This window comes from Miniopterus natalensis, chromosome 1, assembly GCF_054644295.1.
Source record: "Miniopterus natalensis isolate mMinNat1 chromosome 1, mMinNat1.hap1, whole genome shotgun sequence".
NCBI classification, from domain to species: domain Eukaryota; kingdom Metazoa; phylum Chordata; class Mammalia; order Chiroptera; family Miniopteridae; genus Miniopterus; species Miniopterus natalensis.
The window spans coordinates 38,881,247-38,907,717 of record NC_142081.1 but is presented as its reverse complement, the minus strand read 5'-3'; the positions used below and the strand labels follow the sequence as shown (position 1 = coordinate 38,907,717).

The 26,471-nt window shown below is 42.5% G+C and overlaps 1 protein-coding gene across 1 annotated transcript; it reads left to right on the top strand.

The window, feature by feature from the left end:
* Positions 1 to 6,518: 6,518 nt before the first annotated feature.
* On the top strand, positions 6,519 to 22,395 carry FEM1B (fem-1 homolog B). The gene is made up of 2 exons (XM_016198073.2): positions 6,519 to 6,978; positions 16,128 to 22,395. The coding sequence occupies exons 1-2, from the start codon at positions 6,731 to 6,733 to the stop codon at positions 17,761 to 17,763; spliced, it is 1,884 nt and encodes a 627-aa protein (XP_016053559.1). The 5' UTR covers positions 6,519 to 6,730; the 3' UTR covers positions 17,764 to 22,395.
* Positions 22,396 to 26,471: the final 4,076 nt, after the last annotated feature.

The window sequence follows — 26,471 nt, the reverse complement described above, 5'->3', positions numbered from 1 at the left end:
GTCAGTGGGCAACGTGTTCCACGCAGCTCCTCCAGCGGGCGTGCTCCCTCTGCTTGCTCCTGCCCCTGCTCCCCACCCCCACTGCTCAGCAGCTGTGAGACCCACCCAGCTCTAACCTGTTTGTTTTTCTTCTTCCCCTCCACCACCCAATCCTCCTTCCTCTGGTACGTGCCTGTCTGGTCTTGTCTCCTGGGCTGAATCATGCCTCAGAAATGGAAAATGCCTCAAGGCCCCTGCCTGCGTTGGAAAGCTGAGGCCCAGCTTTGAGTGTTACATCAATGTCCATAATGAGGGTTTTGCTGCAAATTCCAGGCTAGAGGGCAGGTGTGGGTGGTGCCATGTTTATGGGCTTCTGGGTTGTGGCCCTTGTGAAATGCTAAAGTCAGGGCCAGACACAGGTGAGGAAAAAGTCACTTCTTTGGTAAGATTTGAGGGCATCCTGTGGCCTTTCTCGCCCCAGTTATCTCTGGTGCTAACTCACTTCCTCCACTCCTGAGACCACCATTACAGAAGGCTCCTCATAAAATGTACATGAATCACCTGGGGCAGTAACATATCCTAATATTAGGACTGAGGCTCTGGAATCGGTCAGGGACCTAGTTAGATTTGGATCCCAATTCCACAACTGCTTGGGGATGTCACTCGATGTCTCTGAGCCTGGGTTTCCTCATCTGTAAATGCCTACAAAAAGCACTTATATATACCAAGCACCCAACAGGCACAGTTCTAGGTGCCTTTCTCACATTAACTCATTTGAATTACACAACAACCTTATTAGGCATGTGCTGTTAGCATCATGCCCATCTTACAGCTGAGAAAACTGAGGCCCTGGGTGGTTAATTCACTTGCTCAAGGTCTCACAGGGTCAGCACTAGGATGAACTCAGGCAGTATGGCTCCAGAGTCTATGTTTTTAATAATCATGTAAGAGAGCCTCACTGTAAGATGGAACAACATTCATTATGTTTTATTAGGAGCTTACTTTGTGCCAGGCACTGTGCTAAATGCTACATGGGAATTTCTCATTTGTTCATCCCAATGCCTGGATGAGGCATGGACTATTATTACCTGTTAACATCAACCTGGCAGGACAGCCCACTGTCCCTCTGTTAAGGGTTGGCCCTTTAGGAGGTTGCTACAGCTTAGAAGAGCTAAAATGTGCCCATAGATAAGTGTGACACAGGGTAGAATCAGAGCCTAGTGGAGCTGGAAGAGTGCTTAGCGATGATTTGGTTTAAACTCATTTTAAATCAGATGACAGAACTGATTTCCTTTGTGTATCCCCACTGGGTTTGGGTATGACCTAGTGAGATGATAACAGTAACCAACACTTACTGAGTTGCTTGCTCTCTGAGTATCTCACTCAACCCTCACCACAACCAGATGGGAGAGGCACTATTGTCCTCATTTCACAGATAAGGAGACAGATGTGGGGATGTTAAATAAACAACTTGTCCTGAGGTATGCAGCTAGCAAGCAGTGGAGCTGGGATGCTGGCAAAGGGAATTCCAGAGCTCTGGTGCTGAACTACCATGTTCTCTGTTCCTTCCCAGGTGTAGGAGGTGGTTAAGAAGCCTAGATAGAAGGAAGGGGCAAGAATAGGTGGATTGGAAAGTGCTTTGTAGACTGTAACGAGCTATACCAGGTATGAGTTACTACTAGAAAGAGGTAAGGGTCCCATGAGAGGTGTAAAGTGCTATAGAGCTCACGACAAATTCAAGCAAGACCTGTAGGATGAGATGGTATTTGCCTTGGATTTGGACTGGAGTTCCTGCGAAGGAATGAGGAATGTCTGGGGGAGAAGGTGGGGGTGGGGGAGGAGGTGGGAGAGGGGGAAGGGTTTCCTCTAGCCCTTTCCCATTAGCACAGGATGGCTGGCCAGATTAGCTAGTTGGCACCTTGGCGCGGGGGAAGTGATCAGGACCATAGAAAGCCTTGGGGACCTCCAGCTGAGGTCTTAGCTATGGGGAACAGGTTGGGTGACCAGAAAGACATTTTGAGATTTTCTAAATTACATTACAACAGGCTTGAGAGTGAGAGAAAGAAAGCAGTTAGCCTGTTAATAGCTGGGGACAGGCTGACAAAAGACTGCTCACACTTCTGAGTATCTGCTGGAACTTTGAATTAACTTCCAGTTGGCTTTGTCCATGATTACCTAATCTAAAAGATAATAGCCAGGTGCCACTGAGCCCCAGGAGCCTCTGCTTCTTACTTACACCTGAATTTTCCAGACTATTGCCCGCAACCAATCCAAAAAAGCAAACCTTAGGACTCTACCTATCCCAGAACTAGCTCCCCTTATCTTAGCCAATGTAAATTCTTTCTAAACAACCATGGTTCTTCCACAATACATGTCTTGGCAAACTCCAGGACAGTGCACATGTTGCCTTCTCCACCCAGTGCTGCTGTTGGTGGTTTAGACTTCATGCTCCAGGATCTGGTCCTTTTTATGGCCCAATAAACCCTTTCTTTTAAAAAGGCTTTTAGCCATGGAAGTTAGGCTTTTTGTTTAACAGGGGATAGAGAGAGAACTGGTGGGGCAGACAGCCAGAGTTGAAATCCTGGTGTTCTACCACACTATAGTTACGAGGCCATAAGCAAACTATACATCTCTATTCAGTTTTCTCATCTGAAGAATGGGAATTGCTAATATTGATATGTCGTTCAGAGGTTTGTGCAGATTTAACATGCTAATCTGAGTAAAGTGTTTGCTGTGATGGCTGGCACACAGTAAACACGCGGCAAGAGCTGGCTAGTGTTATTTCTGTTATCATCCCAGGGTACTTGACTGGTACTAAGATTCAGGGAGGAATAGGGTTAGAAGAAATTAGACAACACTGACTTTCTGCCCCTCTCCTACACCTACGTTTTGTTTTTGACAATCATTAGAGTGCTTTTCAGGGAGAGGCAAGGATTAAGAGGAAGATGAGGTGAGGCCAATGGCCCACCAGTCCTCTGAAACTGGGCTAATAGAGACTGGCCATCAGTGGTTTCTTCGTTGTCACACTTACTGCTTTCTGACATCTTCCTTCTGTAGCTCTGTAGGAATTTCTGAATTCTTGTTCCTCAGCCCCTTGCATACTATGGATTTAATCTCCATTCTCATAGAGGCAAACACATTCCTGCAGGTTAATGTCGCAACAGAAGGATGACTCCTTCCCAGGACCAGGCTAGGTGAAGGAGCTTGCATGTTGCCATTACACCAGCCCTGCAAGGAACATGGTTATTAACTCCATTATACAGATGAAGAAACTTGCCCAAGGCCAAAGATAGCCCATGGAGAAGGGAGTGCAACCCAGACCTGTATAACACCAAGGGTCATCCTCTTCTATTAAAGTATGTGGGAGGCTTATGGACTAAAACAAGTATCTTTCTGGTGCTCGAAAATGACATCTTGCGTGTACCTTGCGTAACATCTGAGAAACCCACTGACTCAGAGCTGTTAGGCTGGGCCTACCTGGCTTGGAAAAAGGAATGCTCCATGGAGGGCCCAACTCATTCTGCTGGACCTCCCAACCCCCAGGAAGCAAAGCACTGGAGGTCGGTTCTGTCTTTGGTCCAAGTGGAAGGCTGCAGTTTTTTTGTCATCAGCAAATCAGTCTCCATCAGGATATAGCTACTTGCCGTTGTATTTTACTATTGTTCATTTGCTCAGTAGCTTTCTGTCAAGGGGGAAGGGAATAGATTAGAAGCACAAGGAACTATTTCTGGGCTTTGGCCTTTGGGAGGGCAGCCTTGTCCTTTTTACATATCCTCTTCAGATTTGCACAACCTGACCACAGACACGTCGCCCGCCAAGCCCAGGTAGATACAGGCAATCAAATACTCTCCAACTGGCCAATGCTCCTGAGCAACCAAAGGATCCCGGAACCCTGCACTGTACTAGGCAACTGTAATAACTACTGAAGAGCTACTCAGAGACCTTGAGCTGCTGGAGCAGAAGTGTATTCATTACTACCTGGGGGAGGAGGCCATGCAGTGCAAGTTCTGAGCCCTTCTCTGGCATGACTCTGGGTCCAGTTACCCCTTCTAGGACCAACCGTTTCACCCGGAAGTGAGGTGTCAGCACTAGGATGAACCCTACTTTACTGAGCAAGGGTGAGAGGAGGGGGAAGGAAGTCTCTTTTTCAGCAACCAATAGCTGGGACGAATTGGGTATCCTTCAGAAAGTAAAACCGAAGGGAAGAAGCCCGTGTCTGGATCACCTTCTTCAAAAAGTCAGGTGGAAAAAGACTGATATGAGGCAAAAGGCTGAGTGTGCGTGGGGGGAGGGGAGGGCTGGGGGAAGAGAATGGGGGGGGAGAAGGAGAGGTAGGGAGAAGGGAAGGAGAGGAATGAAGGATGAGGTGGCCTGGTCGCTGTAGAGCCAGGGAAGGAAATCAGTTGGAAGACAGCTCCCAGGTCACACATCTGAATGTACCACTGCCAGGTCCCCAGAGGCCAAAAAACCTGGGGCAGCATGTCCAGTACTGGATTTTCTTCTAACCCTGAAGCCCCAGAATGAAACCAACCAGCTTCCGCCTCTTTCCCACCAGCTATTTCAGAGACTCTACCATCTCATCTTCTGCCCTCGCGCTTCCAACGCTGTTTTTGTTTAATATGGTTGGGGGGTGGGCGGGGGACAGTGTTTGTGTAGGGATCTGCAAAGTAAAGGCGTGTTGCAGTGCCCAGGAGAGAATTTGAGAAGTGGCCCAAACTCCCACCAATAGCTCTGCAACTGAGGCGGAGCCTTCCCCAACTAGGATTGGGATAGTGGGGTTCAAACAAAATAATTTACGTAAACTTGTTGAGCCTAGCCGGGTCCCTTGGGACCCAAGAAGTGCACTCGTTCTTTCTCTACAGTAGATACTGTCCTTGGGGGGGGGATGGAGTGTGCGGGGGGGGGGTATAGGGGGAGGAGGAGGTAACTTCCTCGCTGAGCCTGTACTTTCGGTGACCGCCGGGGAGCTTCAGCACCACCGCTCCTACCCTCCTAGCCCAAGGCCTTTGCTCCTGGGTGGCTTTCCTGCTCTGCTCTTGCCTCCCAGGGTGTACTCTCCACCCAGCAGCCAGCGACCTTTTCAAAAACATAATCTGTATCTTGTCGCTATTCTGTTTAAAACTCTTCAAATGCCCCTATCGCACTTTTCAAAGAGTAGAATTTAAATCCTTCACCGCAGGTTGTTAGGCCCCAAGGTGAGGCACTGGGCCGACCGCCCTCCCGGGCCCGCTCTCCCTGCTCCCCCTCAGGGCTCCCGCGCCCGCTCTGCCCTCGGCCCAGGATTCGCTCCGCTCTCCTCACCGGCGTGGGCTCCTGACCGACACGCACACTACGCGGGCCCTGCCCCATCCCTCCTTCCCCTTCGCTTCCTACCAAACGGCAGTAACCCGCCACCAGCCTCGTCCGCCACTCGCTTACTTGTTTATTGTCTGTTTCCCCCACAACACAAGCCCCTGAGGGGAAGGCACTGCATCGTTCGGGTCTGTCACGGAGTCCCCAGCGCCCAGCAGAGCCCGGCACACAGCAGACCTCTAGCACTTGCCGGATAAACGAGCTTTTCAAATCCTGGTAACCGTGAGGTGCGGGCTGACGGGAGGCGCTGGCCTGAACGCTGACGTCGCCTTCCTTCCCAGGACACCTGGCCCTCCCGCCCGGGCGGCGAGTCCCCTCTTCCCCCCCTTTCTCACACACTAACCCCCCTCCGGCGAGGACCGCGGGGACCCCAGCCCCGCCCGGAGCCTGCGCCGCCCTCAAAGCCGTCCCACCGCTCAGGGCCCGAGGGGGAAGGTTCCGGGGCTGTGCCCGCACCGTCTATGGTAAAATGGGTGGGCCCCCTGGCCCACCGGTAGAAACAGCTCAGAACCCTCACTCTGTCCCAGTCCCTGGCTAGGGACCCCCCCAGGGCTGTGTGGGGGCGAGGGGAAGGCGCCAGGGGTCAAGGGCAATGAGGACACCCAGGCCCGACCAGAGGATGGGTGAATTTCGCGCCGCAGAACCTTTCTTCGCCGAGGCCTCCTTTCCCGGCCGGTCAGCTTTGGAGGAGACACCGCACTTAACCGTCCCTCCTTCTCGCACCCTCCCCCTCCCGGCCCTGTCTGCAGAGGCTCGCCTTCCCCTCCGCCCGGAGGTCGGGGGCTGCCGCCGCCCGACCGTTCCGCAGCGCTCCAGGGTCCCCCAGGCGTGCAGCTCCGAAGCCATCGGCAGCTTCGGGCACTTCTGAGCTGCGGTGGGCGAGGGCCTGCGCGTTTCCTCCGGCTAGGGAGGTCGGAGAGCGGAGGCGGAGGCAGAGGCAGCTTCAGGCCTTAAGCCTGGCGGGCCGGTTCGAGGCAGACGCGCCCATCCTTCTCCAAGCGGGGCGCGCGCGGCCCTCTGGGGACCTCACCGGCGACCCGTAGCTCGGACACGCGCTTGTCGCAGCCCGCAGGAAGGAGGGGTCCAGTCTGAGGCCTGGGGCGGCGGCCGCCATGGAGATCACCTCGGTCCGGGGCCCGCGCCAGGAGCCTTGGGGGCGGCCCTGACCGCCCTCCTCCCTGCCGGAGCCGGGCCGCGGACGTGCGCCCCGCGGCAGTCCGCCGCCTTCGCCTCTCGGCCCTCCCGGGGCCGCGCTGCTGCCTGGGCGCGGCGGCGGCGGCGGCGCCCTGTTGAATGGGCTGTGAGGGCCCAGGTTTGTAGCGCTGGCGAACGCGGCCTCCGGGGGCGCAAGGCAACAGCAGCGGTGGCGACCAAACGGGTGTTGGAGTTGGCGGCGGCCATGGAGGGCCTGGCTGGCTATGTGTACAAGGCGGCCAGCGAGGGCAAGGTGCTGACCCTAGCCGCCTTGCTTCTCAACCGGTCTGAAAGCGACATCCGCTACCTGCTCGGCTATGTCAGCCAGCAGGGAGGGCAGCGCTCTACGCCCCTTATCATCGCAGCCCGCAATGGCCACGCCAAGGTGGTGCGCTTGCTGCTAGAACACTACCGGGTGCAGACTCAGCAGACGGGCACGGTCCGCTTCGACGGGTAGGTACAGCCCAGCTGCAGGCTCCTCTCCCACCCGGCGGGCCGGCCGCTTCGTGGGCTCTCCCCTCCCTCCCTCTTTTCACGGAGGTAGCACTTCTCCCTTTTTCTACCTCCCCCCGCCCCGTGAGTGCCCACTTCGTCTTCCAGGGCTAATGCTCCATCCCGTGATTTGCTGCTCAGCCTCACGGGCCCCAGCATCTTGTTCCCGCTGAAGGTGAATAGCCACACCCTCTGTCTTGATGTCTGATAGTAGTTATTCTCTAGAGAGTGTGAACAAGCAATATAGTGTGAAGGAGGTGGCTTGCCTTTTCAGGTTTTGCCTTTATCAGTACTGAGGTTACAACCGAGATCAGAAATTAACGAGGTCAGCAGTTAACCCTGACGACCTCTGACGAGTTATTTGGCCAACCAGTTTTTACCCCTTCAAGGTAGTGGTCCTATAAAGCCCTCAGTGACTTCCTGGGGCTTTAATGTCAAAATAAACCCCGGGAACCAGCAGCAGCAGGAGCAGCACAGCTTCTTGAGGGATAGCCACGCAGCCAGACATCCCCAGTCCTGACTCTGACTCTGACTCTTTGGCATTGCTGGGGGTAGATCTGTTGGCAGTAAAAAGGACACTGGACCGGGTGTAGGAGATGATGCCATTGTTAGGTTACATGTGACCCTGCGATATGGTGGGGAAGCTTGATAATTTACTGTGTTTCGTGGTGGAGAGCTCAGAAGTTCATGTTGTCATAGCTAAAATTTGCCCTTTGGGTTTAATTGTCCATTGTTGGGGGCATGATAATGTTGAACGCAGTTGTCAGGTTTGACGTTATTCTCCTTTCTGTGCCGGGTGACCGTAAAGTGTTTTGCAGATTACAGCTGCATAAAGATTTTGCTTCGTTGGTTGCATTTGTTTTTGTTGACTTGCACCAGAGCATAAGCGATTCTGATATTTTCTTTTGAGGTAGATGTGGTCAAAGCAGAAAGACGTGTTATTTCTAGCTTTGGTGATTGAAAACTGCTTGGTTAAAACCTGATTAAAAAATCACGTCTTGAAGACGACGAGGGCATTGCTGGGTTCTGATTGATTCTCCTTTAGGTTTGGATAATAAAGGCTTCCCCTTCTGTCCTGGATGAGAGGAAGCTATTTTAGAGTATTAAATTTTAGTGAAATGATAGCCCACGGGTGGTGGTTAATCTCCACTACCACCTCTCTAGACATTAAAGAAATGATTTTTTTCAAGTTGACCGAAGATGGCAACCTCATCCATGTTTGCTTTCCTGGACTGGCTTCTGTGTTCTTTCTGTAGCTCCCTGCATTCCCAAAGCCTTTCCTGTACACAGGAGGAGTGAAGCAGAAAGACCCCGGAACTTCCTGCACCATTCCAGTTGTATATGCACATGCATCCATCGTGATATGAATCTCTGCAAAAACAGACCCTGGGAACAGTGGCTGCTAATGAGCTTGCTAAGGCCTGTTTGGATGAGGGAAGAATAGTGGTGAGAAAATACAGTTTTCTGAAGCATTTGGAAAGGCTTCGCTTTTATTGCTGTCTTTCTTAACCATCAGAGAAAGGTATTTTGAGGTGGCAATTAAAAGACCCTGAAATGACTAGAAATTGAGCCTGTTTAGTGACTTACCTTGCCCAGTAATATGCACTGGCCTGTAAAATTAAGGGGTTCAGTGAGCAAACATTTATTGAACACCTACTGTGTGCCAGGCTCTGTAGTATTATTTGGGTAGGCAGAGATGAAAAACATACTGTTCCCACACTGAAGGAAGACAATCTAGTAGGAGAGGGGAGAGAAATAGATATATCAATGAATAATTGCAGATGCTATGTCATTTAGAAATCTTTTGTACTACTGAGGGGCGCAGGAAGAGGAAGTGCTCAGTTTTGCCTGCAGGAATCTGGGAAGGCTTCACAGCCTGGTGATGTTTGAGCTGAGTCTTAAAAGGATTGTACGTAGTGAAGAAGAGGGTCAGCAGCATAGTGCACTTGCAGTGACAAGTGTTTCAGTGCAGTTGCAGGGAGACATTCAAGCCAGGGAAGTTAAGACAGATTCTGGGAGACTGGAGAGGGGTGGAGGCCAGGTTTTGATGATCCTTGTGTAAAGTATCAAGAGTCAGACTGGTGAGACTGAAGTCACAAACATTTCTATCATTCGTGATTTTGTCAGAACCTTCTTGAATCTATCTTTTCTGTTTATGGATTAACTGCTATGTTAAAATAGTTTAGTATTTATTTTATTTATTAAATGCCTATGATGGGCCTAGCCCTGTGCATGTTCTGTGGAAGGTTCAGAAAAACTAGTTCCTACTTTTGAGGAGCTTACTAATTAACAGAGGAGAATTGAAGTTCATGGCCACCTTTCTGCCCACTCACCCTGAGATTATTTTGCAGTTTATCCCAGTCATTATGGCATTTCAGAACTAAAGAGAGTGTTATTGTAAATGTGATGATTTCACTTTGCACTCATTCCAGACATTGTGAAAATGTTAGCCTGAGTGAGGTGTTCACAATATGAAGCTCGCTCATGCCTTGGGAGCTGGCTTTTGAGGTGCTTAGCCAACCCTCCATTTTAATTAATTTTTTGCCTATTTTATTTTTTAATTGAATTTATTAGGGTGACATTGGTTAATAAATTCTATAATACATTATCTGTATATTGTATTGCGTGTTCACCACCTCAAGTCAATCTCCTTCCATCTCCATTTATCCCCTCTTTACTCTTTTCTACCTCTCCCCACACCCCCTTTCCCTCTGGTAATCACCATACCGTTGTCTCTTGTCTATGAGGTGTGTTTTTCTCCCCCTTAATCCCTTCACCTTTTTCATTTGTGGTGTATTTACACAATGGAATATTACTTGCCTGTAAAAAAAGAAAGAAATCATACCCTTTGCAACAGCATGGATGGACCTGGAGAATATTATGCTAAGTGAAATAAGCCAGTCAGAGAAAGACTAGTACCATATGATTCACTTATGTGGAATCTAATGGACAAAATAAACTAACAAACAAAATAGAAACACTCATAGAGACAGAGAACAGGCTTACAGCTCTCAGGGGTGAGGTGGGAGTGGGGTTGGGGGACTAGGTGGAAAAGGTGAAGTGATTAAGCCAAACCACCATCTTTAGATTCCATTGACACTTGAGACCCATGGCCAGGTGGGGACAAACAGGTTCTCTGTACATGCTAAAGTAGATTAGTGTTTCCTAACTTTTAGTTACTTGTGTATCACCTTCACAATTTTTTGCCAAATTGTTCACTACTTCTGTTACTTGCCAAATATTAAAAAACAAACACAGTCTCATTTTGTAGCTTTATCCTAAGCAACAGTATCAATGTAATTATGGGTTTGATGTGGTATGTTTTCTCTGTGTGTGTGTGTGTGTGTGTGTGTGTGTGTGTGTGTGTGAGAGAGAGAGAGAGAGAGAGAGAGAGAGAGAGAGAGAGAGAGACAATAAAATAACATTAAAAAATTAAAGAATAACTTTATATTCTGCCTAAAAATTCCTGTAATACTCTTACAGCATTCTTGGAAACTTGAGGTCCGAAAAATATTTTAATCATTTTTTCCTCTTTTTTAATCTTTATTTTTTTATTTTAAAAAAATATATCTTTATTGATTGCAGAGAGAGGAAAGGAGATGGAGAGAGAGATAATAGAAACATCAATGATGAGAGAGTCATTGATCGGCTGCAGCCTGCAACGCGGGCATGTGCCCTGACCAGGAATCGAACCCCGATCGCCTGGATCCTAGGTCGACGCTCAACCGCTGAGCCACGCCCGGTCGGGCATCTTTTTTAATCTTTAAAATGTGGTCATATTCATCTTGTATTGTTATTTCCAGAGTTACTGATAATGTATGTGAATGCATATTTTAATGTAACATTTCTTAAGTTTTTGGTAGTTTAGGTTCATGTTCCTGGCATGTAATAATTTTATATTAAAAATTTTTTTTTTTAAATTCTCACCTGAGGATATGTTTTTATTGATTTTAGAGAGAGGGGAAGGGAAAGGGAGAGAGAGGGAAACATTGATGTGAGAGAGAAACACACATTGGCAACCTCCTGCATGCATCCTGACTGGGTATCAAACCCGCAACCTGGGTATGTGCCCTGACTGGGAATTGAACCAGCAACCTTTTGGTGTACGGGATGACAGGCCAACCAACTGAGCCACACCGGCCAGGGCAATAATTTTATACTTTTAAAGAGTGCAAGAAAATATTGGAACTATGTAAATGTAACTATGTATTAACTGTGTATTAATTGGGGGTAGATTATATTAACAGTCAGGTTGAAAATGCTTTTTAAATTGAAACAAATGTCATGGACTATGATTTCTTACAGTTGATGCATTTTATAGTTTCCAAAGTACTTTTTTATTTTTAACCTCATAAGCTTTTTAGTTACATGTCTGTAAAATGGGCATATTAATAGTATCTAGCTCATAGGGTAATTGGGAGGAGGTTATTGTGAGAATTAAATGAGATATATCAGGCACTTAATACAGTGCTTGGCACATTGAAAGTATTAGCTATTTGTGTTCATTTAAACTTTTATTCTTTAAATGGATTTGTGCCTCTTTTGTTTTTAATTATACCTTTTTTTAGTTAGGATATAACATCTAATAAGGTGCATAAATCTTAAGTGTACAGTGTGATAAAATTTTAATATGTTTACATCCATGTAATCACCTTATAGATCAATATGTAGAACATTTTTATCATTCTAAAAGTTTCCCTTGTGCCTTTTCTCCGTGAATTCCTCTCCTTCCCCCTCGCAGAAGTAATGATTATTCAGCCTTCTATCACCATAGATTAGTTTTGCCTATACTTGAATTTCCTATAAGTGGAATCATAACATACTCTTTTCTGTTTAGCTTTTTTCTTTTTTCTTAACACTATCTTTGAGATTCATCCATGTACTTGCATGTGTTGTCAGTTTATTATTTAATGCTTTGTAATAGTCCACTGTATGAATATATGGCAGTTTGTTTATCCTGTTGATGGATATTTTGGTTATTTCCAGTGTTTGTTATGAATAAAGCTGCTGTGGACATTTTGTATAGGTTTTTTGGTGGACATTTGTGTTCTTTTCTCTTCAGCATATATCAGGTATAGAATTTCTGGGTCATAGGGAAGGTATATGTTTAACTTTAATAATTATTGCCAGTTTTCCCAAAGTGGTTGAACCAAATTACATTCCTACCAGCAATTTTCACCAGCAATGAGAGCTTGTATTGCTCTATTCCCTGGCCAGCACTTAGTATTGCCACGTCAGTTCTTATAAATTTTAGCTATTATAGTGGGTGGGTGTTGGTAACTCCTGGCTTATTTTTTATTTATTTAAAAAAATTATTATTATTGTTTAATCCTCACCTGAGGATATTTTTTCCATTGCTTTTCAGAGAGAGTGGGGGGTTGGGGAGAGAGAGAGAGAAAGGGAAACAGTGATGTGAAAGACATTGATTAGTTGCCTCCTGCAGCTGCCCCAACCAGGGCTGGGCATCAAGCCTGCAACTGAGGTACATGCTGCCCTTGGCTGGAATCGAACCTGGGACCCTTCAGTCCTCAGGCCGATGCTCTAACCACTGAGCAAACCTGCTAGGACTGTAACTCCTGGTTTTAATTTGCATTCCCCTGGTGAGTAATTATCTTGAACATCTTTTCATATGTTTATTGTCATTTGATTATCTTGTTTTGTGAAGTATACTTGTTCAACCTTTTCACCCATTTTTTAATTGAGTCATTTGCCTTTTTCTTATTGATTTGTCAAATTCATCTAATACAAATGTCTTCTCCCAGTGAGTGGGTTGCCTGTTTTCTTTCTTTACAATGTCTTTTGATGAGAAGTTTTTAATTTTAATGTAGTCTAATCAAATTTTTTATGGTTATTGCTATTTTTTAAAAAATTTATTTTACTTCGTTGATTTTAGAGAGGAAAGGGAAGCATAAGAGAAACATCCATTTGTTGTTCCATTTATTTGTGCTTTCATTGGTTGAGGCGTATGTGTGCACTGACCTGGGGATCAAACCCACAGCCTTGGCATATGCTCTAACCAACTGAGCTATCTGTCCAGCGCTGGTTATTGCTGTCTTTGCGTTGTGTTTAAGAATTTGTCATCAACCCCGAGGTCATGAAGATGGTGTTTTTTTAAGAAGCTTTTATTGTTTTGATTTGCATATTATAGGTCTACACTACTTCTAATTTTTGTATATAGTGTGAGGTAAGAATCAAGGTTAATTTTTTTCCTCATACGGGCATCTAGTTGCTTCAGCACCATTTGTTAAAAAGACCATACTTCATACCTGAATTTCACTTGAGCATTTGTCATAAATCAAGTAGCTTTATGTGTGAGTCTATTTCTGGAGTTTTTGTTTGTTTGGTCTTTCCTTGTGCTAGTGACATATTATCTTAATTACTGTAGTTTGTCTCCAACTTCATTTTTCTTTCAAGATTATCTTGTTTGTTCTAGGTCCTTTGCATATCTGTATACATGGTAGAGTTAGCTTTTCAATTTCTACACAAATGTGGATGCACCTGCTGGGATTTTGATTGCATCAAATCTGTAGATCATTTTGGGGGAGAATTGACATCTTTAGTACCCTTGAATCTTCTAAACCGTGAACATGGAATATTTCTCCATTTATTTAGGTCTTTAATTTTTCGCAGGAATGTTTGTAGTTTTCATTGTAGAGCTCTTACACATTTTTCATTAGATTTATTACTAGATACTGATATTTTCTGATGTCTGGTATTTTTTTGATGAAAAAAATTTTTTGAACTTTGTGTTAATCATGACAATAAAAAATGTAATAAATAAACTTTAATTAAATTGAATTGTTTGCAGAAGGTACAATTGGCAACCACTAAAACATGGATGTGTAATGTCTTATTTTCTTATTCATTCCTTAGTTTAAAAAATTAAGTTGTCCGGCCGGGCGTGGCTCAGCGGTTGAGCATCCACCTAGGATCCAGGTGACCTAGGATCCGGGGATAGGGGTTCGATTCCCGGTCAGGGCACATGCCTGGGTTGCAGGCTCAATCCCCAGTCAGGGGCGTGCAGGAGGCAGCTGATCAATGACTCTCTCATTATTGATGTTTCTATCTCTCTCTCTCCCTCTCCTTTCCTCTCTCTGAAATCAATAAAGATATATTTTTAAAAAATTAGGTTAATTGGCATTTAAAAAATAAAAATTTTAAAAGAGACTTCAGAGGTCTAATTTTTTTTTTTTTTTGGACATTTATCTCAAAATTTATCTCAAGATTGAAAATGCACAAATCCTAAGTGCAGATAGGTGAGCTTTTTCCCTGCCTACCTGTGTGGCTATGACCTAGATCATGATATAGGTCACTTTCAGTAGCTTCCTGCCTCTTCCCAGTCAGCCCTCCCTCCTCCCTCCTAGGCAACCCCGTGAGAAGGCTTTACTTGTAAATGTTTTGTGGTACTATTTGAAACTGAAGAAGTAACTGCTTTTGAATTACTATAAAGTGGGTTTTTTATTTGTAGCAGAAATAATAGATGGTGGTGTTTTTTGGGTGTTGTTAATTGGGGTTAAACTATGATATTTATGTTACACTGGGGGGATTATACTCTTTTTCCCTTCATGGGAGGTATAATTTGACCTATGTTATAAGGTTGTATGGTGAGAAACTCCAGTCAGGTGTTTGGTAATTAATTGCTCTAGTGAATATTGCTTTTGATTGGGACCTTTTCCTTTAACACTTTCAATTATGTATATTTATTTTAGTGGTTCTAGCATAGTAGATTTAACTATCTCCAGCAAAAATCTACTTTTAGGATTGATGGTGAGTAATAGGGTGAAAAGTTGGGAAACTGAGGTTGGGGGAAAATTGAAATGAAAAGGTGGGAAAGATTGGCTTTCTAGCAAGCTAATTTTATGTAAGTAATGAACCTGGCACATATTAAACACTCAGTAAGTAACTGGTGACTGTGAAGCCACAACATTCAATCACAAACCAAAGGTCAGGGAAGCTGCCTACTTGGTTTTCGGAAAGTGCTAGTTTCCTGCTAGTATTTTTTACCCAGTGGCTTAGTTGAGGAACACACATAGACACACAATATGCAGGCACATACACACAAACATTTTTTTTTAATAGTTTCTAATGATTTTTAGAGAGAGAAGAAGGGAGAAGGTGAGAGAGAGAAACATTGATATGAGAGCTGAGAGCGTAACATCTATTGGCTGCCTCCTGCGTGGCCCCTACCGGGGATCAAGCCCACAACTCAGGCATGTGCCTTGACCGGGAATCAAACCAGCAATCTTTGGGTACACGAAGGACACCAAACCAAGTGAGCCTCACCGCCTAGGGCTATAAATATATATTTTTTAAACTTTTAGTTTGGAGTATAACATAGACAAATGCACTAATTAAAAGTGCATATTTGTTTAACAAAGTCCCCTTTGTGCTTCCTGCCATTCACTACCTCCCCCTAAAGGTAACCAGTATCCTGACTTCTAACACTACAGATAGATATGTGGATGTAATAATACAATATGTACTATGTTCCATTGACTTCTTAGGCTTAGCATCATGTTTATGTGATATGATCCATCCATATTGTTGGAGGAACAGTAATTTCATTCTCTTTGCTGTAGTGGAGTAAGTATAATATTTGGTTAGCTTAGATAATCTTAGGGTAAACTTATCTGCTTAAATACTTTTCTCCCTAAAGGAGTTTCTAGCACAATGTTACTGTAGGGATTGGGTGGCTTTCTTCCCGACTTACTGAGAGAAACTGGCACTTGGGGGATATTGGGAAGGAGAAACATGCTGTGCTCTTAAGAGCTAGTGCATCAGCTTGGTGGTAAAGAAGTTACATACCTCCACACATTTACTCTATCTGAAATTTATTTACTTTTGCTAGTGGAAAGTTGGTGATTTTTTGAAAAGTTTATATGCTTTAGTAGGAATACTAATAGCTAACGCTTACTGAGCTCATACTAGGTATGGGTACTATGCAAAGTACTTTACTTAAATTACCTGGTTTTATTTTTACCAAAAATAATGTTTTATTATTATTCTGTAGATCGAAGTTTTGGTCAGTACAAGTGAATCCATTCTTTAAATTTATGTTTAAATTTACGTGGCCTCCGTTTCCTAACTGTTGTTCTTCTCATGAATAATAGGTATGTCATTGATGGTGCCACTGCTCTTTGGTGTGCCGCAGGAGCAGGACATTTTGAAGTTGTTAAACTTCTAGTCAGTCATGGAGCCAACGTGAACCATACTACAGTAACTAACTCAACCCCTCTGCGGGCAGCGTGCTTTGACGGCAGACTGGACATTGTGAAGTACTTGGTTGAAAATAACGCCAACATCAGCATTGCCAACAAGTATGACAACACCTGCCTAATGATTGCAGCATATAAGGGACACACTGATGTGGTCAGGTACCTCTTAGAACAACGTGCTGATCCCAATGCTAAAGCACATTGTGGAGCCACAGCATTGCATTTTGCAGCTGAGGCTGGGCACATAGATATTGTGAAAGAGCTGATAAAATGGCGTGCTGCTATAGTAGTGAATGGCCATGGGATGACACCATTAAAAGTAGCTGCCGAAAGCTGTAAAGCTGATGTCGTCGAACTGTTGCTCTCTCACGCTGATTGTGACAGAAGAAGTCGGATTGAAGCTTTGGAACTCTTGGGTGCCTCCTTTGCAAATGACCGTGAGAACTATGACATCATGAAGACATACCACTATTTATATTTAGCCATGTTGGAAAGGTTTCAAGACGGTGATAACATTCTTGAGAAAGAGGTTCTCCCACCAATCCATGCTTATGGGAATAGAACTGAATGTAGAAATCCTCAGGAACTGGAATCCATTCGGCAGGACAGAGATGCTCTTCATATGGAAGGCCTTATAGTTCGGGAACGGATTTTAGGTGCTGACAACATTGATGTTTCCCATCCCATCATTTACAGGGGAGCTGTCTATGCAGATAACATGGAATTTGAACAGTGTATCAAGTTGTGGCTTCATGCCCTGCACCTCAGACAGAAAGGTAACAGGAATACCCACAAGGATCTTCTTCGCTTTGCTCAAGTTTTCTCACAGATGATACATTTGAATGAAACTGTGAAAGCGCCAGATATAGAATGTGTTTTGAGATGCAGTGTTTTAGAAATAGAACAAAGTATGAACAGAGTAAGAAATATTTCAGATGCTGATGTCCACAGTGCTATGGACAATTATGAATGTAATCTCTACACTTTTCTGTATTTAGTGTGCATCTCCACCAAAACACAGTGCAGTGAAGAAGATCAGTGCAAAATTAACAAGCAGATCTACAACCTGATTCACCTTAATCCCAGAACTCGGGAAGGTTTCACCTTGCTGCATCTAGCTGTCAATTCGAATACCCCAGTTGATGATTTTCACACCAACGACGTCTGCAGCTTTCCAAATGCACTTGTTACCAAGCTCCTGCTAGACTGTGGTGCTGAGGTGAATGCTGTGGACAACGAAGGGAACAGTGCCCTTCATATTATAGTTCAGTACAACAGGCCCATCAGTGATTTTTTGACCTTGCACTCTATCATCATTAGCCTAGTTGAAGCTGGCGCTCACACTGACATGACAAATAAACAGAATAAGACTCCGCTAGACAAAAGTACAACTGGGGTATCGGAAATACTACTTAAAACTCAAATGAAGATGAGTCTCAAGTGCCTGGCTGCCCGAGCAGTTCGGGCTAATGACATTAACTACCAAGACCAGATCCCCAGAACTCTTGAAGAATTTGTTGGATATCATTAAGTGACTGGATATGTAAAATTGTTTAATGTGGTGCTAAAAAGTAAAGAACTTTAGTCACAGACAATAGAATTATGTGTTCATAAATTCTACTTTTCTTCCCACTACCCTTTCTCCCTACCCATCCTTCCTTAGTTCTGTATTTGGTCTTCTTGCCTCATATGGTAATTGATTTCAGATACACTTTAAACAAAGCCACATTGTTTAGGTGTAACTAATCTAAGGTGTTTGAATATTGGTCACTTAACTAATTTTCTTTCTTTTTTTTAAAAGGAATGTTTATGTAACAAAAAACATTTATGATTTGAAGTTGATAATGTTTGAAAAAACTGCCTACAAAAGTATTTCTGTTAAGCCTTTGTTAGCATGTTATCCTTGCGGCTGTTTTGAGGATTTCATGAAGAAAAACAACTAAAAATGAACTTTAAAAGTAATAGGATACCCAGGTGTTCTGCACAGGCCAAACTGCTGTAGGTAGTTTTCACTCTTCCATTATGTGGAGTGATACAGCACATTATATCATCATGAGGATTTGAAAAACTATAGCTGCAGATTAATCTGAAAAATGTGCTAATTTAATAATAGTTATAAATTTATAAAGGTAAATGCATTGAAATTATTGCATTATGCTGGGAGGTGTATACCAAGTAGTAATAATCTTAAAGTAACTTTTCAGAGAATATTGATAGACAGTTTACCTTTAGGCTTCAAATTCTAAAATTCTTTGAAGTCTCTCTTTTAATGTAGTTTATCTAAATTGCAGTAGCCTGCATTTGACTCAGCTCAGAAACATGTAAAAATTAAGAATGCTATGTTTTCTTATGAAACAAATTGTCACATATAGTTACACATTCTGTTTTTTTTCTCTCTCTTTCCTCCTGTGTGGTATCTTTTAAAATTTGGAAACTACTTTTACAGAAGGCATTTTCTGTGCCTCCCTAATAAGATGTGTATGACAGATGAAAGGACCCAGGATGTTTTAAATTTTTTTTCACTTTCTTAGTCTGTCATAAGAAGTAGAAAAAAATCACTAGTGTGGTATAGGAAATTAAATATTTTTGATGAAAATAATTTGCAATGCCACTTTGAAAGATATTTCTGTCTGAGAGCTGCAGATTTTTCAACCACAAAATGTCACTTATTTTGACAGGTTGTACAGAGGTCTTTATGTTGTTTTGTTTTGTTTTGTTTTAATGGCAACATTTTAAGTGTAGGACTAAAAGAGTATTCTGTGATTATCTTTTAAGCATCACAGCAATTCAAGTAAAGCGTACACACCTATTTTTATTGATGTTAAAAATGATAAAGTAAAATGAGCTATATCTGTATTTTTCTCTCTAGTGCCAAATGAATGCCTTAGCTACTCATAGTGCATGGTACTGTAAGTGAAGACCTACAGCTTTTTTTTTTTTTCTTTCATGAAAAGCATTATAATGATGTAGCAACATCAGATAAAACTTAAAACCTGTAAGGTTGCAATTAACATTTTATGTATGGAAATTACTTTGTGAAGTATAAGAGAAAGGTTGCAGTTGGATCAGTATAACATAATGACCAAGCCAAAATCAGCACCTAGGGCCTTAAATGAAGTAGAGATACCCCACGAAATGAAATACGTTGAAGGGTGGGATGGGAATGGAAGGGGGGACTTTAAGAACTTTTCCCCCAGAATGCAAGATACTTTTACAGCTACTACTGTAGTTACAATTCATGTGTCGTCTTGCTTCCTTTAGGAATGTTTATGGTTAATTCTATCATGGTAATATATTTCTGTTTTTCTAACCTGAGATTTTTACAAGTAAGGTTTTTAGGATGGTTAAAAGGAGGTATTTGAATGAACTCTAATTTGAAAATTACTGGCTTTGATCCTTCTGGTGTAAATCAAGGAAATACTGTGCACCTTGCTCTTGGCAACTGTAATGGACTGAAAGAGAAAAATGCACATCCTCAAGGTGAGTGAATCACGCCTCTCCACAGCTCAGATCAGACCCTGCATTGTCCAGACTTCAAGGCCTGCTTATTTGACAGTCTGAGGAATGGCTATGATACTTGGTATTCTGTTGGTTTCATTATTAATGTATATGGTTTTAAACACCAGAACTTCAAAGATCAGATAATGTTGCATGTTTTAAAAATTACTTCATCCCTTTGGCTACCCAGAACCAGCACTCTTTTAGATATTGCTTATTTGTAAAATGAAGATAATGATTATGTGTACATATTTAGACATAAAAATTTAATGACAGCTTTTGAGAAGAGAGAACTGAATGCTGGAGAAAGTAAAACTGCTGATTGAAATGCTGACAAAGTTGGAGAAAATTTGAAGGTAGTAGAATAAACTATGAACTCTGCTAATGGTAACAGTTTTTTTTTTTTTTTAACTATAGTTTAGAAGTACATTGTGTACTATATTGCTAAGGATCTGATTCTGTCTTGTAAAATAAAATCCAAATATGTGTTGTGAAACACCTGTATGAAACCAGTCTTGAAACAAGTGATCTACATGCCTGTTTTTTGTTTTTGGTAGAATTATTTTAAAATACGTTTAGCCAAACCCTTCCCAACCTTGTTTTTTTTTGTTTTTGATTTTTGTTTTTGTTTTTAAGGAAAATAAATAGGTGAGAAAGGTGATCTGTATCTCAGCTATCTGAGAACTCTAGGCTGTTTCCATTTTCCAGCCACTTTTGTCATTTTATGTTTTTTATTGGTAGGATTAAGCTTTGGATTATAAGTCTTCCTTGATAACATTACAAATTCAATCAAAACTTCGTCTTGCTGAATAATTGTCATAAATTTGGTTGCCCTAGAGGTCCAGGTGGATGCATGCCTGGGCAAACCATGTAAAACTTAGCTTGATTTTGTGCTTTTAATAGAATTGGTAAAATTGAGTTCTTGAGTTTAGGTAACTATTTGACTCAAGGGATGGGCAGCAAATCCATCCCCTCAATTGATAAAGACTGAGGACGTTTTTGACGTAAGAATTCTGACAACATCGTTTTTTTCAGTCTACCTTGGTTGCTCTAGTAGGCCACAGTCAAACTACCGTAAGGTTTTTTGCTATGGGAACTTCAAACAAACAAATTCAAAAGCAAGCTTTGGTCTTATTTCTGGGAAGGGTTTTATTTCATGATACTAATCATTGATTAATAAGTGGTAATCATGAGAAACTTAGGTGTGATAGCACTCTGTGAAGTAAATATGATTTGGGGGCAGTGGATCCCTAAATAACTACATTTGGCAAGTGTTTTTGAAAATTGAAATCCCAAGGGAACAACAACACCCTGTAACCGGAGTTGAGGCAACTCCTTTACGAATAAGACCATTTTGGATTTTTCCAGTAGAGCATTTCTTTTTTTGGAATGGAGTGGGGTGAGGAGTGAGTTGCTACACCCTGGATTACAGTTTGCTGGTTTTAGAAGAAGCCAGTGATTAAACTAGTGAGTAGAGGGATGAAAGTATAAATGACTTGTTTTTGTGGTGGATTTTCTGTAAAATTCGTAAATGTTCCTTTTCAGGCTGGCCGGATGTACCAATGTAAAGATGACTATTCTGTTTTTCCTCATTGACTATACTGTAACATTAAAATGGGTTAAAGAAATCCAAACTCTGCCTTTTGTTCTCTGACAGGTTACTAGTTCATAAGATTTTATGCTGTGTGTCCTGTGAAAATGCACAGCTCTGCTCTGGGTACCCTCTCTGGAAAGTAGAAAGCTCCTAATTATGTATGGCACATTGCAGGGCTTTCTAATACATTTCTGGCAGATTTGTTCATAACTTCAGATGGGCTGGGTTGTATAGCATCCCTACGCCTAAATATGGGATCTGAAATAAATACTACACTGATAGTGGTGATAGATATATTAATTTTTAAAACTGTAAAGTAAATGTGGTCTCTAGTCCTAGGTGTGTGGTGTGTTCATTTGTGTTAATGTGTAGGGAAAGGACATTGACTTGGTGGTTATGGGGAGTGTATCTCGATGTGTGTGCAGGGGTGAGTATTGCTAAATTATTAACAGCTTTTCATTTAGGGGTGTCACGTGCTGAATGGCCTAATCAGGAAAATGAAGGCGCGAAGATGCAAGCTTTACCAAGCGATGAAGTGAACAAGGTTTTGTATGTTTTTAATCAGGTGTTGTAAAATCTGTGCATGGCTTTTTTGTTGTTGCATAGTAATTGGTAGGGGAGAAAACATGAGGGGAAAACCCCTCAGCTTTGCTAACCAGTCTTTTCAGAGGTACTTAGTTGGGGAGTAAAATCTGACTGGCCTAATGTGTTGAAAGATCCCATCTTTATAATAATCACCCCATCCTGCAGTCCTCCATGTAGAGGAACTAAATGGTTGTATTCTAGTAATTCACTGTGATTTATAACAAACCAGTGATGTTATTCTATTGTGCACTTTTGTCAAACCATTTATGTGACTTTAATAAACTTAGTAAACTTGCTGACTGCACCAGAGGTCTAGTAGTGATTTATATATTGCATGACGTTTTCTATTTGAGTTTGACATGTAGAATCATTTTTAAGTCCATGGCAATTTATAGTCCTAATAGCTCAGCTAATTTGAAACTAACAAAATTGCTGTGTAAAAGGAAAAAATGGTGTTTGTGTTCAGTAAATGTTTGGAAAAAACTACCTCGAAGTTTGTGTCTTTATTGTCAGTGTGCCTTAGTTGAGATGATCTTTTGCTGAATTCATTTGAAAAAAGGTCAAAGTTATATATGTGCATGGGGGGAAAAATTCAGATAGTAGAGAAAAATTCAAATAGTGAAAAAGAAAAAAAAAATTTCTTCTCTCTCTGTCTCCCATTTGGATTCTTCAGAAGGTAGTCACTGTAACTAGTTTTTTGAGTAGCTTCCCAGAACTTTTCTGTGTATTTGTGTATTTTACTTTTCATTAAAAAAACAACAACAACAAATGGATTTTATCTTTCCTCCACTATTCTGCATCTTGTCTTTTGCATTTAATATATCTTAGACATTTTTTATTTTGGTTTATATACATTTAAAAAAACTTCATAGCAATTAATTCTATGGGAGGACCTAAAATTTATTTAACCAGACTTTACTGTTGAACTTTTAGGTTTTCAGGTTTTTATATTCCAAATAATGCTTCAGTGAATATCCCAATGTACTATATTCATAGAACAAATTCATTACTAGCAGTGGAATTTCTGGTTTAGTTACTAAAATCTTGATAGAAGTTACCAAATTGCCTTCTATCTCCCTACACCCTTATTGACGTCAGATATTTTCTAATCATTTAGTTTTTGTCAAGGTGGTTGATGAAAAATAGTACTTCCTGGTTTTGATCTGTGTCCCTTTATTATGAGTGAGGTTGACACTTGCATGTATTTACTGACATGTATATTGCTTTTGTTTGCTTTTGAGTTGTGGTCTTGTTAAATTTTTTTTGAAGTTTAAGGAAATTTCCTCTGTCATATGTCACAGTTTGTAGGTTGTTTTTTGACTTTATAGTAGTTTTTACATTTTTTGTAGCCAAATTTGTTGTTTTAAAAAATGGATTCTGAGTTTTGTATTTTGCTTGCTGTAAGGCTATCTCCATTCTGAGGTCATAAATCCTTTTTAACCATGTTTTCTTCTAGCCCTTTAATGGCTTCTTCCTCCCACTTCTCTCCCTGCTCCTCCATTTCCTCTTCCTCCTCTTTGGTGCTTCACAAAGCTTGTAGGCAAACTTAGACAAAATTGTATTTTCTAATTTGCCTGTGCTTTATAAACTTGGTGCGCTTAGTCCTTCCCAAGATCAGGACTGGGATTTGCTTCTCCCTCAACAAATGGGAACAACCTTTGAAAATTAGCACTTATCAAGCACCTTCTATGTATCAGGCACTATACCAGGGATGTGCATACACAAGAGAGAGGGTCTCTGCCCTTGGTAAGTGTGTTGTCCGTCTAAATGCCCCTATTTGAAACCTGATTTTCTATTTTTACTCAAATTTTAATTTTAATTTCCCAAGTAAAATTTTATGATGTTACTTTTTGACTCTGGCTTGGGCCACCTGAAACATTTCAGAAAACATACTCTGAGTTGCTGCTTGTTTTTTTATATAGTACCAGGGAGTTGAGAACAAAGAACAGGAAAGACTGACGAGAGGGTGAGTTCATTAAGGAATGGTATTCCATCCTTCCTAAAACAAATATTTTCCTGCTCATACCCTACTGTAAGCCTCATGAGTTTGCTAGGTACATTTTAGCCTGTATCACAATGAAACGTTTCACAGCCCAGGTGCCAGGTGCTTCTAACTCTCTTCACGCTAAACCAGCAAAGCTCCTCTGTTCTGTTTCACTTTCTGTTTTGGAACATGCCATCCTGCTTTAGTATTATGCCAAAGCTAATGGGGTAGACAGTGACACAAAAACACACTGCAGATTTTAATGTGCTCGATTAAGCTTGACTGCCCTTTGAGAAAAGCCTAGTTGATGTTAATACTAATGTAAGGATAATTTGGGGGATTTTTTTTTTTTTAAGTAGTAAGAAGTAGTGCAGAGTAAAGGGCCGTCATGCATTAGCTAAAGATAAAAACAAAGGCCAATGTATTGTGAAATGAAAATGGGATCACTCACCACTAATGGCATTATTAAGTGAAGTTACCCAGGGCACATCTGGTGGTGGAGAGACCTGGGCACTTCTTGTTTGGGGCGAGGTGTGGTTGAAGTGAGTCATCTTGCCAGAAAAGGAGCGTGAGTAAGCAGCTGTTTTTGTTATAGGCTGCTTGGCATCTTGGGGCTTGCAGCCAGTGGGACTGGGTCAAGTCTAAGTGTCTTATTCTGGGAGAGTATTGACACTAAAAGCTCTTGAGTACTGATGGAGATAGCAACTTGTGATTTAAAGACCTCTAGGAAAGGGGAGTTCCACACCTCTCAGGAGCTCTGCCACATTTGCCGGGGCAGAATTACTGCTCCTCTGTTGTATTTGAGTTAACACTTTGCCCCTTCCACCTGATACCTGTCTTGTAAAGAAATGCCTCCTTTCTTAAAAGGAAAACCCAGAAACTCTACTGTTTGCGCTGGAAGGAGGTCCATTGGGGGGTTTTGGCTGGGGGTTTTGCCCATAGCTACCACCAAGATAGGCCCCTAGGGCAGTTGAGAAATGCTGCCCTGTTTAAGAAACTGACATCGATGATTAGAGAATAGCAGAATTTTATGGCTCTAGGTTGCTGGTTCTTTTTAAGTTTTAATATGCTTGAAATTAGTTCATAGAAATTGGATTTGGAAGGTCTGGGTGGAACTTAGTCTGTGGTTCCAGTTGAGGTGGCTCTGGGACCTCACTTTGAGAAGCTCAGCTCTGAGTATATAATCTACTTTAAGAGGCACAATTTGCCCTCTGAGCTTCTTGCCCACACCATATAATGCCAGAGAGAAGCAGCGCTCATACCTGGATTTCTCCTTTCCAACTCTCAGCTGGCCAGAACCGACACCACAGTTGATTTCCATTTTCCTGCAGAACACTGATGGCACAAGGGCCCAAGGCCTCTCCTGAATCTGCCCACAGTTTGCCCCTCAGCTTCTGTATCTTCTCTGAGGGCCTGCCTCTCCCACATGGGCTCTTACCATGTCAGAGTCGTCAGTGAAACGACCCGGAACATCTTGCACATCTTATTTCATAACTTCTTGTTGGAGGTCTTTCTCTGCTAGAGAGTGAGCCTAGAACTTAAGAAATCCACACAAATCCATGGACCAAATTCCAAAACCACCTTCTGTTGGTAATTTGGTTTACAAGAGTCAGACCTTGCCCCAGACATGTTTTTCTCCTGTGCACTTGTTTGTTGCAGACTTGCTTAAGTATCATGAGGCCACTTGGAAGGCAAAGCAGCTTGTTCAGAGTAGTGTCTAGGACGGGTCTGTAATGCTTTTAAAAGACTGAACCATTTTAAGTTAGTTACACTTCATGCCAACACTGCTCCATCATCAATTATTATTCTACCAGATAGAACTGCTAATAACATCCATCTGTGAACCAAAATATGAATTTTTAATGTTGATTTGAGGTTTGCATTTTGGGTTGCTTGCCACTAAATACCAAAATTGCTGTTCCTCTCCCTTCCCAGACAACAGCAAAAATCTACAGCAAATCCCACTCTGGAAACTTGCTGAAATGAGAAGTTCTTCCAAACTCCAAGCTGGAGCTCGGTTAATTTGAACAACATGAGAGAGCACAGTTCCCATTACTCATCATAGAAGGTCACCTGTGCATGTTAACCCCTTGCTTGTTTTCTAGCCTTTGTGTTCACTTGCCTGTTCATCTCAACTGTCAGCACCAGGGGAACTTTGAAACAAAAATGATGCCTTGGCCTCCCTCCTTACCAATTAAATCTGAATCCCTGGGCTGGGCCTTTGCCTAGAAGTCTGAAAGCTCCCAGGTGGTGCTGATGTGCAGCCAGGCCGGATAAACTGCTCTAGCATGAGGTTTTGCTCCGTCTTCTCTGCTTGTCCTACCAGACACTCTTAAGGCCAGCCTTGGATGTTTATACCCAGGACAAATAAATTGGGAAAGGGAAAATGATAAGAAAAAGAGACACAATACAAAGGCCTTGAAGATACAAGCCTCCCATTTTTTCCGTCTTTTCATGTCAGTTCTTGGTGTAGGGCTAGGGGAGGGCTTGGAGGGACTGGAGTCCTGGGGATAAAGGCTGCCTCTCAGAGTCCAGAGGTTGCAATTCAGTGACCTCTGGCCTGCATCTAACCTGCAAT